The sequence below is a fragment of the Procambarus clarkii genome, chromosome 66 (assembly GCF_040958095.1).
Source record: "Procambarus clarkii isolate CNS0578487 chromosome 66, FALCON_Pclarkii_2.0, whole genome shotgun sequence".
Lineage (NCBI taxonomy): Eukaryota > Metazoa > Arthropoda > Malacostraca > Decapoda > Cambaridae > Procambarus > Procambarus clarkii.
Window position 1 is genome coordinate 29,171,553 of NC_091215.1, and position 20,271 is coordinate 29,191,823.

The window sequence follows — 20,271 nt, forward strand, 5'->3', positions numbered from 1 at the left end:
GCTTCAATAGCCCGCACAGTCTGAAGATTGTAACGCTGAGATTGGTATACAACAAATGGAGGACGACAGTCTATAGAAACCAAGGAGCAAAGCTGTTTGCTCCTTGGTCTGTCCGGTCCTATACATTAGAGGGAAGGGGACATGAGCGGGATTGAAGTTTCCTTTGTATACAGTTGAAAAGATGGCAGCTAAGAATATATAAGTTGCATACACACACACACATTATATGTATATGTGCATATGTGTGTGTGTGTGTGTGTATATATATATATATATATATATATATATATATTCAGTTGCATATAGTCCTGGGGACCATTCAGGCTTGTTCGCATATATATATATATATATATATATATATATATATATATATATATATATATATATATATATATATTATATATATATATATTAGAAACCACTTTCGCGTATTATATATTTAAAGAACATATGTACAAAAATATATACTCTTATGTATATTCAGTAATATTTTGTGAATTGCGAGATATCAAAACTAGATATTTAAATGACAAATAAAAGTAACTATTTTTTGAAGACCACGCAAAGTAAAGTTGGGCGGGCAGCCCTCAAGCGCCACACTCTAAACATCCTGAGGGAAGAGCACAGAAAATAGCCCAGTAAATTCTTGGCAAGCAAGGCAATGACTTACTTCCGTTGGAACTTGTTCAGTGGTATAAAGTTAGATTTTATTTGTATTTTTAAGTTGGTGAAATTATTTCCGTGGTAACTCTTTAGAATTAACCAATCAACCTGGACTAAAAGTGATTTTTTTTTTCTAGAAATATTCCTGCGCGGGCCCAAAGCCTCTGGCTGGCCCACTAAATGTTTCTTGTTTCTGTTTTACATAGGCGGTGTATGAGTCTTTATGGCTCGTATGTTGGCTTCAGTAAGGTTATGCCCAATGTGTTTAACAACTTTGATTTACAGCAGCAAGTTTATGTAGATTTTTGTGCATGGATTTACGTTAAGCTAGTTTGGTGATCTGGTTGGATATAGTTCAACTTCAATTAGGGTTTGGGACGCCTGACAGCTAGGAGGAGAGCGCTTCGGATTCGTAGTCCTGAGGTTCCGGGTTCGATCCCCGGTGGAGGCGGAGACAAATGGGCAAAATGTTTCTTTCCTCCTGATGCCTCTGTTACCTAGCAGTAAATAGGTACCTGGGAGTTAGACAGCTGCTACAGGCTGCTTCCTGGGGGGGGGGGGGATGTAACAAAAAGGAGGCCTGGTCTAGGAACGGGCCGCGGGGATGCTAAGCCCCGAAATCATCTCAAGATCACCTCAAGATAAGGGAATACTTAAGAGAGGATGGTTTTCAACCTTTCTGATGTTATCAAATGACTGAAACGATAGGTGGAGATTATGTCAGCAGTATTTTGTTTCACCGTGACAAAAGCATGTTTCATGCACGATAATATGAGCAAGCTGTTTAATGCCCAAGGACATGACAAATCTGAAATAAAACAAAATACAATGAAATAAGTTGCAGCAATATTATGAAAACTAACAAGTTCCTCTAGGTAACTTGCCATGCAACAATGTACAACCTGTATTGCTATGCTCGGGCGAGGCTACACATACAATCTTGGGTTTTTCCAAACTATCCATGAAGCGTCAAAGAGACTACATGACCTTAGCCTACAAGGACACGCTTGGATATTGCCCAGTGGACAGTAGTAGCCAACAACAACGCCATTCTAGGATATATGTCCCATATTAAGTCACCGAGAGACAAGTCACCACGCCCGATACCATAGAGAGTATTACTAACCGCCAGGCCAGAGATAAGTATATAAGTAATAATTAATTACTTTAATAATAATAATTAGTAATAATTAATAATAATTAATAAGTAATAATAAGTAATAATTAATAATTAGAAGTATATAAGTAATAATTAAATATAAAAGTATCCTCATATGTAAGAAAAAACTTGAAATGTTAAAGAGACATCGAGCTGCCGCCTCCAGCCCACCACCATGATGTTCACTCAGGCATCTCAGAAAAAAGAACTGCCTTAAGCCCCCAGTACTAACAGACCGACGCCAAGGCATGTGATGGCTACCATGTCTCCTCCCTCCCTGCGGGTTGGGTTACGCTCGGTATTTGTAAGAAATTCTCCGACCCCAGATTTGTAATTTTTTTCCGTAAGATGAAAAGATACAGCACACGAAGATATTCAAATTTAAACTCTATATGCCGACTTGTAATGTGTAGTTCACGGGTATTCTATAGATATATTATACTATTGTATTGTTTCATATCAGCAACGGTTCCTCCGTTTTATACAAAATGGTGGCGGCATTTTACGTAATTCCTTACCAACGGAGGACCTGCGTTATTCGCGCCAGCGATATTCGCGCTGTGACTAATGTCAAGTCAGAGTAAATAGTGACACATGTGCTGGCAACGCGTACTCTAATGTGCGCTAATGAACACCAGCGACCAGATGCGCCTGGCGAACATGGGGGCAGCGAAGTGAACGCATGCGGGCAGGCTAAAGTAAGGGAAGGTGAACGCACCCGGGTAGGCTGAGACAAGTGAACGCACCCGGGCAGGCTGAGACAAGTGAACGCATCCGGGCAGGCTGAGGCAGGGAAGTGAACGCATCCGGGTATGCTGAGACAGTGAACGCACCCGGGCAGGCTGAGGCAGGGAAGTGAACGCACTCGGGTATGCTGAGGCAGAGAAGTGAACGCACTCGGGCAGGCTGAGGCAGAGAACTGAATGCACCCGGACAGGCTGAGGCAGGGAAGTGAACGCACTCGGGCAGGCTGAAACAGGGAAGTGAACGCACCCGGGTATGTTGAGGCAGGGAAATGAACCCATCGGGCAGGCTGAGGCAGTGAAGTGAACGCACCCGGGTATGCTAAGGCAGGGAAGTGAACGCACCCGGGTATGCTGAGACAGGGACGTGAACGCACCCAGGGAGGCTGAGACAAGGACGTGAACGCACCCAGGGAGGCTGAGACAAGGACGTGAACGCACCCAGGGAGGCTGAGACAAGGACGTGAACGCACCCAGGGAGGCTGAGACAAGGACGTGAACGCACCCAGGGAGGCTGAGACAAGGACGTGAACGCACCCAGGGAGGCTGAGACAAGGACGTGAACGCACCCAGGGAGGCTGAGACAAGGACGTGAACGCACCCAGGGAAGCTGAGACAAGGACGTGAACGCACCCAGGGAGGCTGAGTCGGGGAAGTGAACGCACCCAGGCACGCAGAGGTAGGGAATGTTTAGAATGTTTATGGAATGGAAGGCGCCAAATTCTCGCGCAAAACGCATGCCGAGGACTGACGGATTCCAAATTATAAGCGAGACCACCACAGGCTGCCTCGACCTTAGGCCCCGTAGCCTAGTACAAATAAAATAGTTAATCTTCTTGTTTGAGGAGCTGTTCACTTGAGACAGTTAAGCAAGTCCCAGCTGTGTCTGGGTACAAGTGACAGGATGAACAACCCAGCGGGTTTTCTTCCTATTGGGGAGTGTTGTACATGCTGCTATGGCGGTATGTCCACTCACAAGATGAGTGGCACTGCCCAATAAACTCGCCCCTCGGCAAAATTTAATAGAAAGTTGTTTTCACATATCCATACATTAAAACATTGATTGTAACCATGATATATATGTACTTCCGCCTACAGTTTAGACCTATTGTCTCATGTATGACCCTCTGTCCTGCGTGACAGTGAATACCAGCATTATCCTCATTTTAATAAGACTTAATCGAAATCCTCAGATTAAGCAAAATTGTAATTAATTTTGTCAATAAAGATGTTAATAGTCATAGTAAAGTTCTTCCTCTACTCCGTGTTCTTTTCTAATGGTTTTCCTGACATTCACCACACAACCTTTGACATTTCTTGGAGGAGCTTTAATTTCTCTTTAAAACATACAAAAAAGTGAAGGTAAGGCGTTGAAAATGGAAAACTAAATTAACTCTTAACAGTTGATTTTATTTAAACAAATTTATACGAAGTATAAAACTGGTTTAGCATTGAATCAGGAAGTGAAGTAAGTTCAAGTTCAAGTACGTTTATTGAGACAATAAGATACATCTCAAAAGGATAGAGTAGCTTAGGCTAGTTCTACCCTCTTGTGTATTAAGAGTTGTGCATAATGGGTAAAATGTTTTACCTAGTAACAAACTGAATCAAAGTTTTAAAAATAAGTTTGGATTTTTATCTGAGTGAAAATAGTTTGGTGTAGGTTTAACAGGACTTGCTTCGCATGATGGATTAGTAGGCCTAACGCATAGTTTTTATTCTGCGATGCCGCCACAGTCCGGAAGCCTATCTCTATAACACCAATATTCGGAAATATCTTCTTGAGATAAATTCCATTAGGTAATCTTTTTTTGTATTAAATATACAATATAAAGATCATATTTACAATGGTACAAAAAGTGTCCAAAATCTTGCTTTGTATATAAACAGAAGCATTCATGCTTAATACAGTTTAATAACAGGTCAACTTGACTAAGACTGTACAGTAAATGAAGTCGCTGTACACTAAGCTAAACATGGATGGGTCTTGCCAATAACTAGATTGGTGACTGCACAAGCAGCATTGCTCTTAGCTAGGATGACCTCGCAAAAGCCAGTATCAAATAACTCTTCATAACCAATAGCCTAATATGTTCAACACATTCTCCAGAACATAGTCTCTGGAGAGTGAACAAATGTACATGTGATAAGAGCCCTATAGGCTTAGGAACCTAAACAGTAAATTAAGAACTGTAAGGAGTGACCCAAGAACCGTAGCTCATCCCCTGCAAGTGAGCAACTAGGTGAGTACAATGTAGTCCATCAGTCTTGCACACCTCCCCCCACCCGCTTCCTGGTACGTGGGTTGCTACCCTTAGTCTGGCCTGCAATGCAAGCATTCCCAAGCCCAGTGCACCGCTCCACTCCGGATAAACCGCTGCACCAAGGAAATGTGCTTAGATAATGATGCAAGTTGGATGCTATTACGGCGGAGGTTTGATAGCTATAGTTGGCATTCCCAAGGATGATTTAGGGCTTTGCCTTTGGGGTGCTCAGACTCTATGAGGTAGAGCTGACAATGGGCATGGGAGTACACAAAGAAGATCACCTTATCAGTAATGAGTAAGACGACATCGTGTAGGCAATGTGGCCGCCACAGAGCAGGGTCATTAATTAGTGTGTCAGTGTAAGTGAGGAGACAACAGGGAGTGCGTCCTTTTAAAGAGATGGGGGGGGGGGGGGGCGTCGAGCACCGAATAGATAAGTATGCACTGAGTGGTGTGTGTGTTTACTTACGGGGCTATTCAGGCCCGTGCCACCTCTTGGGTGGCTTAATCTTCATCAATCAATCTGGTGTGTTTGCGGGAGAAGGGCAGGGGAACCATGTATGTATTGTGAGCAGGGAAAGATAATTTTGAAGCGGCCTTTCCCAGTAATGTTTGTTATTTATGTATACAAGAGTTCTTATATTCTTGTAAAGCCACTAGCACGCGTAGCGATTCGGACAGGTCCTTAATCCTAATTCCCCCCCCCCCCCCCTTCGGAATACGATCCGCCAAATCGTTTAACAACCGGGTACACATTCACTGCCCGGGTAAACAGAGGCTACAGAGGTTAAGGATCGGCGCCCAGTCAATCCTCCCCGGCCAGGATCAAGTTCAAGATACGAATTCAGGCCAAAGCGTTCCCGAAGCCCCGGGCGAGTGTTTTACCACTGCGCCACGAGGACTGCGAGATTGCATGGTTTACATGTAAATAAAACCCTATAAGATATATCAATAATTTACATACAAATAAATAATCTACCCTCTTTCAGGCACCATTCTCTCTCTGAGCGCCGGCGGGAGAGATACTTAATAATTTACACGAGGAAAATCATAGAGGGGCTGGTCCCAAACCTGCACACAGAAATAACACCACATGAGACCAGAAGGCATGGCAGGATGTGCAGAGATGCAATAGGTACTCTGAGAGACAGCTTTATCAACATCAGAGGCCCGAGACTGTTCAACACGCTTCCACTACACATAAGGTGCATAACTGGCCGACCCCCTCACAATGTTCAAGAGAGAATTCGATAAACACCTCCAAAGCATACATGATCAAGCAGGCTGTGATTCATACGTCAGGCTGCGAGCAACACAAGTGGCGGACCACGGACCCTGACCGCCCCATCCCGCCCCCCACCATGTAGTAATAATAGACCAAGCTTCACTCAGCAAGCGTGAGCATCCGTAAGTAATAAAAGCCTAGCTTATGATTGGTTATCCCACAATGGCGTCATTGGCTCTCCACTCACAGGCAAATATTGCAGTAGCCAATAGGATGGTGCCCCTGAACATGTTACTGATTCTTCGATATATCTAATAACTTGGAATTATCTATTATATTATACTTGGAAATATCTATTAGTTTATACCGGGAAAATAATTTAAATCGCTCTTTACGTGTATTTACTGCTTGTGCCTGCAGAATCAAGTTTTTTGCTCTTGAACCCCGCCTTTCTAACTAATCTCTTTTTCCTCTATTATATATACTACATATATTTCTCTCTGACAAACGCATAAACACACACACACATCCCCTAGGAAGCAGTCCGTAGCAGCTGTCTAACTCCCAGGCACCTTTTTACTGCTAGGTGAACAGGTGCATCAAGGTGAAAGAACCTCTGCCCATTTGTTTCCGCCTCGGCTGGGAATCTAGGCCGAGAAATGTGTGCGTGTTTATATATATATATATATATATATATATATATATATATATATATATATATATATATGTATATGTATATATATATAGTGTTCAGGGTGGCACCCTATGATTGAGGTGCCACCCCATGCCAAAAGAAATAACATATAACCATTTCCTAATATACTAAAAGAAATAAAAACATATAGTCTAAGGTACTATAATTAAACAGCAATACGAAGCCCAAACAAAGCAACAACTTGAACCATGTATTTAAAAAAAATCAGCAAAATCCTACATAAGTGACGTAAATGACTTCATGGTACAAACAAAGATGACTCGGCCACATTTGCAGGCGTGGGAACTTCTGATATATAAAACGTTCACAGCTAACCCGACCAAATTCCTTGTATCCTGATATAATTTAACAAACTAATGTTCAGTAAAGCCTAAGTGTCCACTAGATGGTGTGTAGTATACAAACCGTATTTAATAATTCACTGAACAGAAAAACTGAATTAACTGAACAGGAAAACAACAACAATTAAATTGAGATAACAATTTGGCTTTTTCCGCTCGGCTAATTGAATTGAATTGAAAGAAAACGAAACTAAATATTTTTTTTTGTATGTTTGCACAACAGTAAACTAACCGACCCATCAAGGCCTGGGAACCTTCGTACTATACACACACGCTATCAACGATAGCGACATAAGTATTGGACAGTCTATACTGCTATACTCGTGGAGATAACACAATACATTAACGCCAATCAACATAACTCATTGAGACTAGCCACGTGACATAAAAATCGAACATTTAATTTTGATCAACAGCTCTCAATGTGCCTCTGGCGTAAACATTCACCTCTTCAGAATCGAAGTATCGTGGCTGAGACCATTCACGAATTTTACAAATATTCAAAGAATTTTACACATTTGCGAATTAAAATTAGTGACCACCTTGGCACCACGCATTCCCCTTATACCTGACACCACGCATTCCCCCTAATACCTGACAGCAGGGTGAGAATAGCTTGAGCTACCTCATCCCTTTGTGTGTATTTTACCTCAATAAACTTATTTCAATTTCAATACCTGACACCACGTAGCCACGTGTTCCCGTAGAGGTAAACATAACGCTGTGTCCGTATCAAATCTAAATCGTCAAACTGAATTAGTAACTTCGATGCAGAATAAAACATAAAATTATAAAACAGGTTTAACAGTTCATCAGGGGAAGCTCACGCTAGGATGAAGCTGGTGAAAGTGGATCTTGTGTGCCTGGTGTGCCCCCCCCCCTTCCCTGTTGTGAATAGACTTTTCAGGAAGTTTATCTTTTGAACTGATTCCCAGAAGCATTGAACCAGCGCTCAATAAGGCTCAGGTGAGTCACCACTTCGAATCTCTTGCAGATATTTAGCAACTTTTCCACTACAAAAGCTTTTAATGTATTCAGAGGATATCAGAAGCCTATATATGAACTCTTGTATACAAATATGTGTAACCTAACACCCAAGGATAATCATTGTCTATCATTATCATAGGCTACAGCTTGGACGAACACAGCCTGATAGGCTTGCAGCTTGGAAGACCACAGCCTGATAGGCTTGAAAGACCACAGCCTGATAGGCTTGCAGCTTGGAAGACCACAGCCTGATAGGCTTGCAGCTTGGAAGACCACAGCCTGATAGGCTTGGAAGACCACAGCCTGATAGGCTTGAAAGACCACAGCCTGATAGGCTTGAAAGACCACAGCCTGATAGACTTGAAAGACCACAGCCTGATAGGCTTGCAGCTTGGAAGACCACAGCCTGATAGGCTTGCAGCTTGGAAGACCACAGCCTGATAGGCTTGCAGCTTGGAAGACCACAGCCTGATAGGCTTGCAGCTTGGAAGACCACAGCCTGATAGGCTTGCAGCTTGGAAGACCACAGCCTGATAGGCTTGCAGCTTGGAAGACCACAGCCTGATAGGCTTGCAGCTTGGAAGACCACAGCCTGATAGGCTTGCAGCTTGGAAGACCACAGCCTGATAGGCTTGCAGCTTGGAAGACCACAGCCTGATAGGCTTGCAGCTTGGAAGAACACAGCCTGATAGGCTTGCAGCTTGGAAGAGCACAGCCTCAAGATGGGTTGGTTTTCTTAAACTGGGCACCACGAACGCCGTCGTATTTTGTAATATAAAAAAAACAGACCCACTTAGAAGTTACTGTACATGATCCAAATCGTAAACATGAGACGGTAATAAGAGTCACTTGCACAGCTCCCACGCCTTGAAGAAAGTCTGACCACAATCCACTTGTGATTCTTGTTAGACAAGTAAATCTGAACCCAAACCCACAACCAGGTTAGCTCATCTATTGAGCCACTTGTCACATCGTTATTTCACTCGTTATTTTAACTATCACGAAGTACCCCCCTAAGCAACCTAGGAACACCCTCGTATACCAACAACACCTAATGCCTAGTATACCAACAACACCTAATGCCTAGTATACCAACACCTATATCCACGTATACTACCAACGCCAACATGATCAGCTACAGTACACACAGCACCTTAGTGCAGACTACTTGCAAGTAAAACTCAGCCAGATAAACCAGTCCACATGCCAGTTGGGTTAGGCTACACCCACTGTATACTGGACTTTCTACGCCCACGGTACACAAATGATAGATAATGATAGACAATGATAGACAATGATTATTACCTCAGCTTCGGTAAAATCTCAATACCTCAATCCACGACTAAGAGATACTGGGGAAAGGAGTGTATGTACCCTTTATCTTAACTGTGCCCCGTTCTGATAAATTTGAATCCTGTATCTCAACCTATATACCCTGGTACGATAAATACCTTCCTTAAAGTTTACTGTTTATAGTCATGTATCAGATACGTTAAGTAAACATATTCCTATCATTGGGTATAACATTCTAGTGACGTTTGGTCGACGTTGAATCATCGTTTATTGAACTTTAATGTTGACTTTCAATAGGCTTTGCTCTTTCGTATTGTGGTTACGGGGTTTGTTGCTTCACTAGTGATTAATAATAGCACCAATCAATATATTATTAAACGCAGTACTCTTAACAATGACAAGTAAATTCTGTACAAATACATAACTTTTTGCTAAGCTTCAAACCAGTAATACACAGTTTGTCTGCTAGGCGGTAATTATTCAACCTGTCCTCTTAAAAAGAACGTCGCTTTTGGCCGTTTGCCCGTATGGCCGAATTTGGACGTAATTTGAAAATGAAAAAAAAATTAAAATAAATTTGGGATTTCTTTTTTCAACAACAGTAAGTTAAGGGTCCTCTGATAGGTTAGGTGGGCAGGAAATTCTCATAAAGTTTCAAAACGTTATGAAAAACGTGAATTTAAAGTGTCCTCTTATAACCTCTGCGCGTAAGGCGGACGACTCAAATAGAAAACGGAACAGAACGTCACTTTTGTGAGTCGATTTCATTTCAAATTACGTCCAAATTTAGCCATATCGCGCATACCAGCCAAAAGTGACGTTCTTTTTAAGAGGACGGGTTGAATTATTACTATAGGTCATCATCCGAATCCCAGCAGTTCCCTAGCGTTCCCAGTTCCAAAGCTACCCAGTAATGTCTATTACAACAACAATTGTCTCCGTAGTGCTTGTGTTGTGTACACAAGTATATTGAGTAATTTATTAGATACTGCATAGAGGTATAGTGAAGAAGAGTGAGGATTTCGAGAAGGGTGTGAATGAAAACAGTGAAAAGACAAGATGGAATAGAAGATATGGGAAACAGACGAGGGGAGATAGAAAAGATGACAGACTGAAAAGCGAGGAGATAGAGGGGGAAGAGAAATGATAAAAAAAGAATGGAGGAAAAATTATGGCGAGAGGCAGAAGCAAAGTGCAGGAGAAGTCTAGACGAGAGGTGAGAAGGATGGAGTTAGAAGAGTGGAATTGGGAAGGGAAGAGAGAGAAGTTGTTGTTGTTTTAGATTTAGCTACTCAGAACGAAATGTCCATGTAGCACAGGCTATGATGAGCCCGTAATCGGTTATTCACGATAACCTGTGATATTTGGGTCAAAGTTTTAAATGGAGGTGGGGATTCCTCCTTTTTCCCCTGCTTCATTTTTGCTTCTGTTTTAGTGTACTAAAGCTGGCTAAGTCTGTTGTTGCTTAAGATTCGCTACTTGGAGAGAAGATATAGGGGAGAATATGAGGGGAAGAGAGAGATGACGCGCCCCCATCTGTGGTCAGTGAGGAGCCCAAAACAATCTTGACCGCTAATTCTACCAGTGCCTTAAGTGACCTTGCCGTAGCCTTGAGCCCGTCTTACAGTTTACACTGAACTTGAGCTCTACGTAACACCATTCTGAGCCAAAAGTGAGCTACGTCACCCTAGCAACACCACTTGGCTGCTATTGACTCAACAATAAACCTTCCTACTACGTTGTACCCAGATGCTCTCTGCTCTCACTTCTATATATTTATCATAGAATTAAGTACCAATCCTTCGAAATATGTAAGATTCAGGTCAAGTAACTAGTGTTCCCTTTTAATTTTAACCATTATGATATGAATTAAGAGATGTAGATTAAAACTTGACAAACAGTTAAATAACACAAACAAAGTGTCCCAATCCGGCTCCCTGGGATCCGGTGTCCCCAGGGAGTCGGTCAGCCGAGCGGACAGCACGCGGGACTTGTGATCCTGTGGTCCCGGGTTCGATCCCAGGCGCCGGCGAGAAACAATGGGCAGAGTTTCTTTCACCCTATGCCCCTGTTACCTAGCAGTAAAATAGGTACCTGGGTGTTAGTCAGCTGTCACGGGCTGCTTCCTGGGGGTGGAGGCCTGGTCGAGGACCGGGCCGCGGGGACACTAAAAAAAAAAGCCCCGAAATCATCTCAAGTTAACCTCAAGAAGATAGATCCTAATTGATTGAGTCTCCAAACTCTTACCATCATGTAATTTCTAATTTGATTACGTTATTAAAATAGATTAGCCTAACAGGTGGTAAAACAGCCAGAACATGTACTTGTTATATTATAATTTGCTCACAAAAGTATCCACTATATATACTCCTCCATCCACACCAGTTTGCTTTTAAATCGGCTCAATTTAGCCTAAAGTTACATACCATAAATGAGCCCGTGAAAACGGGTGCTAAAGTTGCCCCCATACTCAAGAGCTTGAGCTAGGCCTAGTGACGGACGAATATGATGATAAATGTTTCGATGTGTTAGGAAGTGACTCGGATGTAGTAGGCCTAGTGGGAGCGGCAAGGCTTCTCTGGAGTAGGAGGGACCAGGGTAGTAATTATTTGTAATGCAAAATAAATAATGGGTGTGTAGCCCCTTATCTTGAGATATTATGCAAATACACAATAATCTGGGATTCCGGCCTGGTTCCATCACTCAGTAATACTTGTCAAAAATCGAAGCAATAGGCTAAGCAACCTAAATTTGGAAAAAAATATATTTAACGCAAATAAAATTATAGGGTTATTTTCCCATTTGAAAAGTGTTATTGCTACTTGACACCCAAAAGGTTGGTACTGTAATACAAATTGTCTCTTACTGAGAGTATACTCAACTTATTCACACTAATACTACATATTTACGAAATTTTCAAATGTTAAATTAGGAAATAATTGCTGAGCGCAGAACTACAAAAAGATCGGAAAATATGAAGAGCCTATATCTCTCCCCGAGGAATTTTCCCACTGAACATCTCTAGTCCACTTCGGGTGAACGGTAGAGCGACGGTCTCGCTTCATGCAGGCCAGCGTTCAATCCCCGACCATCCAAGTGGTTGAGGACTCCATTCCTTCCCCTCCCCCGTCCCATCCCAACCCGCCTTATCCTGACCCCTTTCAAGTGTTATATAGTCGTAATGGATTGGCGCTTTATCCTATTAGTTCCCTTCCCTTCTAGTCCCCCCCCTATTGAGGATTCTGCTAGGCTGTGTGGATATTCCCCCCCCCCTCTCTCTCCTCACGATAATGTGGGCTAGGATAGGATAGGATACACCCGGCATACACCGTCCATACACCCATGTATATTCTCAACTTTTGTGCCACTACAATACAGACGTTTAGGGGAAACATCAGGCCTCAGTAAATATTTGTACCATTATAATTTTTGGAAATGATATGATATATATGATTTGGAAATGATGATATATAAATAATCAACGCTACTACCATTATCATGATAATAGTAAAAAGGCAATAAGCAGATCTGGTATTCCTATAGATGGTTCAAAGCCATGAACATCAGAGTTTAACACTCGCAACAAATTTAGCCCCTGCATCATCCCCTGATGACAAATCAGTGAATAGTGACGTATTTAATGGTTCATTCAGAACAATTATCAAGTTTTCCGAACTACTGTGGCAACTCGTGCCTGCAACCTACCCGTCCAGTTCCAGCTCCGTCAAGGTCGGTGAGGGCTGCCAAAAGTGCTCCTGGCGTCGGTGTCTGCTCTACACCGGGCATCCCTGTCTGCTCTACACCGGGCATCCCTGTCTGCTCTACAGCGGGCATCCCTGTCTGCTCTACAGCGGGCATCCCTGTCTGCTCTACAGCGGGCATCCCTGTCTGCTCTACAGCGGGCATCCCTGTTTGCTCTACAGCGGGCATCCCTGTCTGCTCTACAGCGGGCATCCCTGTCTGCTCTACAGCGGGCATCCCTGTTTGCTCTACAGCGGGCATCCCTGTTTGCTCTACAGCGGGCATCCCTGGTTGCTCTACAGCGGGCATCCCTGTCTGCTCTACAGCGGGCATCCCTGTCTGCTCTACAGCGGGCATCCCTGTTTGCTCTACAGCGGGCATCCCTGTTTGCTCTACAGTGGGCATCCCTGGTGCTCTACAGCGGGCATCCCTGTCTGCTCTACAGCGGGCATCCCTGTCTGCTCTACAGCGGGCATCCCTGGTTGCTGTACACCGGGCATCCCTGTCTACTTCAACCATAACCCCCATATAATGGCGCGATATGCTGGCATTTTAGTACAAATGTACGATAACTAAACATTACTGTAAAACTGAGACTCGTTTAAGGGTGATATAGACTCGGAATATTTTTAGTTTACTCTAAAAATCCGTTTACACTTGTGGCTGGACTGAATAAGTGTACGGCATTGTAAAAAAAAGAAGCTTAAAATGATTAGAATAAATGCAATAGATGACGGATCAGACAATTTTTATTGATTTATAAAATTTGCTATAACGAGAAACTAGTTCCGAACCTGTTTATCTAAATGTACTGATGCCCTACATAGGCTACATGCTGAAACCCCTCAGTTTTAGAGAAAAACACCCCATGGAAGCTAATGTCAAGAAATTCCAACACCCCATGGAAGCTAATGTCAAGAAATTCCAAGATATGCAAAATTCTAAAGCAGGCGTTACTGCCTTTTAGATTGCGAGCCTGATACCCTACAGTCAGGGAGTCCTGTTAATTTGTAACCATGTGCCAGTCGCCGTGTGGCTGCTGACTGGATGCCTCGCCAGGTCTTTGGTCGTGCATCAATCACAAGGGTGGACACAATGAATACATTCTGTGTATAAAATACGATAGTAACAAAATAGCTGCAGTCATCATTTCATTCTGTGGTTTCGTAGTTCCCAATATTTAAGTCACACTGTAAATTACTTTGGTACCTTTTGTAGTTAGCTTAGGTTAGGCTAATTATAAATTAGACAGTGACAATTCTAATAATATTAACTTGCCAGCCAATAACTTGGCTGGCAGCACGAGACAGACGTATACATTTTGTCTTACACTATTTTCTAGACGGGGATGTACAGTGGGTTCGGTTCCGGCTTACCAGATTGCAACTTGAAAACCTCCTTCGTCGCCCGAGTTTCCATTTTGAACCCAATATCTTATGTATATTATCAAGTCAGTGTTAAGCGATTTACGGAAGATATTTTACTATTTACTTACACAAAAAGTGCTGTAATAGAAATATGGCTAAAAATGCCAATGGCGACATTTATATTTGTAGTCTAGATCAACATAGCCAATATTTTGCTTCAGTTAGTAAGACTTTGTACATAGTAAATGTGTATCTGCGCCACCAGAAGTTCACAGCGGGTCAGATGAAGCAGCAAATGTTACTGACAGTTACTAAACTTGTATGAAAGAAAAAAATACTTTCCAGGATCATGAGTGTGTACTTGCCAATTTGTGCTTGCGGGGGTTGTGCTTTGGCTCTTTAGTCCCCCACCTCTCAAGTGTCATTCAACTGGTGTACAGGTTCCTGAGCCTACTGGGCTCTTATCATATCTACGTTTGAAACTGTGCATGGAGTCAGCCTCCGCCACATCACTGCCTAATGCATTACATTTGTTAACTACTCTGACACTGAAAAAATTCTTTCTAATGTCTCTGGCTCTTTTGGGTACTCAAATGAGTACCCAGAATGGGTACACCCCCACACAATGTGTGTGTGTGTGTGTGTGTGTGTGTGTGTGTGTGTGTGTGTGTGTGTGTGTGTGTGTGGCCAATCGTCAGACATCTGCCATATATTTATATCGTTTCTGACCATGACATTGCCCGCCTTTGTTTAGTGGTCTAGCGACTTGGTGAATTCAGGGCTACTCAATGTGTGGATAGTTACATAAATGACCTTTTAAGTTACGACTACTTGACAAAAAAAAAACTAGTTATTTATCATTGTGCCAAATTCACCTGGCACCTTAGAAGTGAATTTCATACCACTGCCTGGGCCTGATAGTCCGGTTATCTTCAGATAATGTGGGAATATATTTTGTATTGCATGACTTAAGTCAAAATTACTGTCAAGTGTGTCATTTAACTTTTGGACGAACCAGTTAATATTGATGTAATTATTTCACCATTAATATAGTTTCTGTCTTGTAAACATAAACAAATACTTGTAAACATAAGCAAATACTTGTAAACATAGCAAATACTTGTAAACATAAGCAAATACTTGTAAACATAAACAAATACTTGTAAACATAAACAAATACGTATAAACATAAGCAAATACTTGTAAACATAAGCAAATACTTGTAAACATAAACAAATACTTGTAAACATAAACAAATACTTGTAAACATAAACAAATACTTGTAAACATAAGCAAATACTTGTAAACATAAACAAATCTTACAATAATGTAAGACAACAACAAAAAACAAGACGAGACTAGGAGCATTATATATATACTTGTTCTCGGTAGGTAAGCGCTCACCACCTCAAGCGTTTGCATTCACTCACTTTCACATGAGCCAGACACGTCCACAGTGTTTATACACCACATGCGTCTACATTCCTTTCTCATAAAATAACTATACAAATCACGATGCCATAAGCTACCTCGAAACATAAAATGAAGTAATAATAATTTACAAATAGTGGAATAACATAGTAACTAGGCTCCCACGGAATTTTTTTTCAAAATAAATAATAATAGTGATAAACAGGGATGACACATTAGGTGACATTTTTCATGGCTTCACAATAAATTAAAATCTATAAAGGAAGAATGTTACTCAGTATTCCATCACACTTTTCTCCTGGAGTGTACACTCCAGGATATGTACAGGGGCTACATAATGTGCCCATGTACATAGCCTCTAGAGTATGCTAGGGTATCGTCCTCTATTCTTGTGTATAGTCTATATTCCCGATGCATATATATATCGTACTTTGCCTGCCCACTACGCGGCATACTGATCTTTCTAAACCTTATTCTAGAGTTTATTGACCTCTTCCCTGCCGCACCTCAGAGTAGGCTTATGCAGGCCTCCTCTACACCACACAGGAGAATATTATAGCCTCTTCCTGCCCTTATCTATCTTGTGTATACTCCTTAACTCTCACATATTTCTAGGCCATAGTGATCCACTGGGGATCACCGTGTCCTACGATAACGGTAAAGTGCCAACTTGGCAACAATCCCTGCCTGGAGGCGCTGCAAATGTTCTGATGAGTTTGGAAACATGAAATTCATAAATGGTGGCCGAGGAATGGATGGACTTCTCTCACAGCTCGCGTACCAGCTTTCTACTTGCTTTCATGAGTCACTCCTACCGCCTTCTCTAAAACTTTCTCTTGGGATGACTGCTACTTTTTCTCTTTTATTTTGTGCATCTGCACTTGTGCAGCTACCTCAAACTATATAATATATATATATATATTATATATATATATATAATATATATATATATATATATATATATATATATATATATATATATATAAAATATATATATTACAACACCAGAGTCAGTCTGGTGTTGACAAAGGCTTTAACAAGCCGAAACGTTCACCTCATTTCATATTTCTCTGTGGATTTTCCGCATATATATATATATATATATATATATATATATATATATATATATATATATATATATATATATATATATATATTTATTTATATATTATACAAGAGTTCTTACATTCTTGTAAAACCACTAGCACGCATAGCGTTTTGGGTAGGTCTTTAATCCTGTTTTATTCCCCGGAATACGACCCGTGAAATCGTTTAACAACCAGGTAGATATTTACTGTTGGGTGAACAGAGGCTACAGTTAAGGATTGGCACCCAGTCACTCCTCCCCAGCCAGGATAAACTAGGATTACCGAGTGTGTCAAGAAACAACTACGTGATGCTAAAAATCCCCATTACACAGGATGGTTAGTCATACACAACTGTGCAAACTGGAACTAGCAGGTCCATTGTTCATCACAATGAAATGTGTGAAGTTAGTTCATGCAAGGCTTAAGCTCCGGTTAGGCTAGGTAAATTATTTACAAGAAGTGTAAATAATAAACTAGATGTGAATGGGTGAAATGTTGAATGAAACTGGTGCGCTGAGAAATCTGGGAGTGACCAAGGAGTTACGTGACTGCGGCCCTAAGTGTGTGGGCATTTAAGGTCAGGTATGACTCTTCTTACAGACAACCCTGGAGTTGTAAGAATAGTTACGGATAATATATAATGCATGTGTGTATTTACTATTTATGCCTGCAGAATCGAGCTATTAGCTCTTGGACCCCGCCTTTCTAACCAATCTGTTTTTCCTCTATTATGTCTACTACATATATTTCTGTTTAACACATCCACACATCCCCAGGAAGCAGCCCGTAGCACAGCTGTCTAAGTCCCAGGTACTTATTTACTGCTAGGTGAACAAACGCATCAGGGTGAAAGAAACTGCCCATTTGTTTTCGCCTCCGCCGGAAATCGAACCCAGGCCATTAAGACTACGACTCCCAAGCGCTAACCACTCAGCCTCAAACCCCTTATAAACAAACAACCCTGTGTGTGTTTGACCTAAGATTGCTTATACAACTGATGCAATGTTATTGGTCAACTTAATATAATATTTTTGGATAATTTGGAGAACCCGATACCTGATATTATCTTCCAAGGTGACTTCAACTTGCCTAGTCTCAGATGATACCTGGTTGATGGGGTTCTGGGAGTTCTACTTCAAGCCCGGCCCGAGGCCAAGCTTGAAGCAACAGCCTGGTGGACCAAACTCTCACAAGTCAAGCTTGGCCTCGTGCCGGGCTTGGGGAGTAGAACTCCCAGAACCCCATCAACCAGGTATCAACTAAAAGAAACGAATTTTTATATAAATTTAATGTCGACCTTTTGTTTGATGTATGATCCACTGTCATGTGTGACAGTAACTATGACCGGCACTCTCACTGCTCTAAGACCTGGCCGAAGTACTCGGACAAAACGGTATGTACATTTTGTTCATATAAGACAGACATTATATTAATAAGGTTGGGTGTAGGTCACCAGAAAAATAAGTCGCGCAATTAACATAGCAGTATTCAGTTCGTATGTATTTATTGTTTAATTAAATAAGTAATCTTGAACTATAGTTTAGTCAAAAAGCTCAGTACTTTTCATATTGCTGTCAACTTGACCTGAAGGTGTTGGGTTAGATGATGACTTACTTAACACTTAGCCTTAAAAGGGTTCTACTGGCTTACGATCGTAAATTTATGCCTCTTGTGTTTATATATCATGGATGCTACTGTTTACCTTGGCTCTTGGCTTACTTTGTAGCCTTAAAGTGGTGTTTTGTCTACCCTCATGAAGCATGCACCAATCTACCCACCCCATACACAGTTTCAAATATAGATATGATAGAGCTCAGTAGGTTCAGGCACCAGTACGCCAGTTGACTGAGAGTTTAGTGACTGACAGTAGGCTGACAGACTGACAGGGACCAAAGAGTCGAAAGCTCAACCCCTGCAAGCACTTGACGCATTCATCCACACACACGCATCCACCCACCGAAAACATTTCCACACCTGCCGTCGTTCGACTCCCGCATCCATCCCTGACCTGATAGGCTACCCCTATCGTCTCACCCGCTTCCCTTACCCATGTAGCAGCTAGCTGTTCAAGAACAGAACCTCCCTCTTGCCCCTGGGTGACGCTGTAACCACGTGTCCCCCCAGGGACGTGCCAGTGGACGTGTCACAGGAGCTTATTTACATATATGATAGATTCCTATCACAAGTTTCCTCTTTGACGCAACGTATGTGAGACCAAGTAAATGTGTAGCAAGCAGAGTTGTCTAATTCACGGCATGATCCGGGTATATATATATATATATATATATATATATATATATATATATATATATATATATATATATATATATATATATATATATATATATATATATATATATATATATAATGGACGTAATGGATATTATTACGTGCTAAGTGTAGTGGCTTACCTTATAGGAAAGGTGGTTTTCATCTTGTAGAGTTCTTGGTCCCCTGCTGAAGATGAAGTCACAATTCGAGTAGAATATAATTTCAATTTTTTTTTTCCAATGACGTCCGATCGAGAGTTTGATGATTAGGGTTTCCTTATATGTTCTGGCGAGCGACACCTGTATCCAGGTTAAATTATATCCTGAACACTTGTTCCACGACTCTCGTACCTCACAGACACTTGCACCGTCACTCGCATCCACTGACAAGTGTAAGGTGTACAGAATGTGGCCGGGTTTGTGTGGAGGTGGAGGGGGGAAAGAGGAGTAAGGTTGGTTACACACCCGACACACGTGCTTGTCTCCACACTACTGAGGAGTTCTACACCCGCTACACCTCCCAGGCTCAACCCACACGCACATAGAAAACGGACTGTTGTGTTCCATGTCAAACCATGTTATACCATGAATTGTATCTAAATGGGGTTCTGGGAGTTCTTCCACTCGCCCAGTCCGGCCCGATGTATATTGAAAACACATGTAAATAACGGGTATATAGAGAGTTTACATTAGGCTTGAATTGTATTCAAGACTAAGCTATGCCAGAAACGCTTTGCGTAATAGTGGCTTTAAGCATTGTATGTACTAGCTCTATCTATAACTCCATCAATCTTTGTAAAATCTCTTGTATGTATGTACCTTACCTAAATAAACATTTATTATTTATTATTATTACTATACTTAACCTAAGGAGTGAGGTGATGGAAGCAGACTCCATATACTGTCAAATGTAGATATGGTAGAGCCCAATAGACTTAGAAACCAATGACAATCATTTTGAGGCAATGGTTTTTGCATTCA

General features: G+C 41.7%; 1 protein-coding gene across 1 annotated transcript in view; it reads right to left on the minus strand.

Annotated features, from left to right (window-relative positions):
- The window catches only part of LOC123769185 (protein unzipped), a 37,266-nt gene extending 17,467 nt beyond the window's left edge, over positions 1 to 19,799 (minus strand). Inside the window, exon 1 of the mRNA XM_045760200.2 lies at positions 19,432 to 19,799. Within this exon, the coding sequence (XP_045616156.1) occupies positions 19,432 to 19,454 (23 nt within the window). The 5' untranslated portion in view covers positions 19,455 to 19,799. The remainder of the gene's footprint in view (positions 1 to 19,431) is intronic.
- Positions 19,800 to 20,271: the final 472 nt, after the last annotated feature.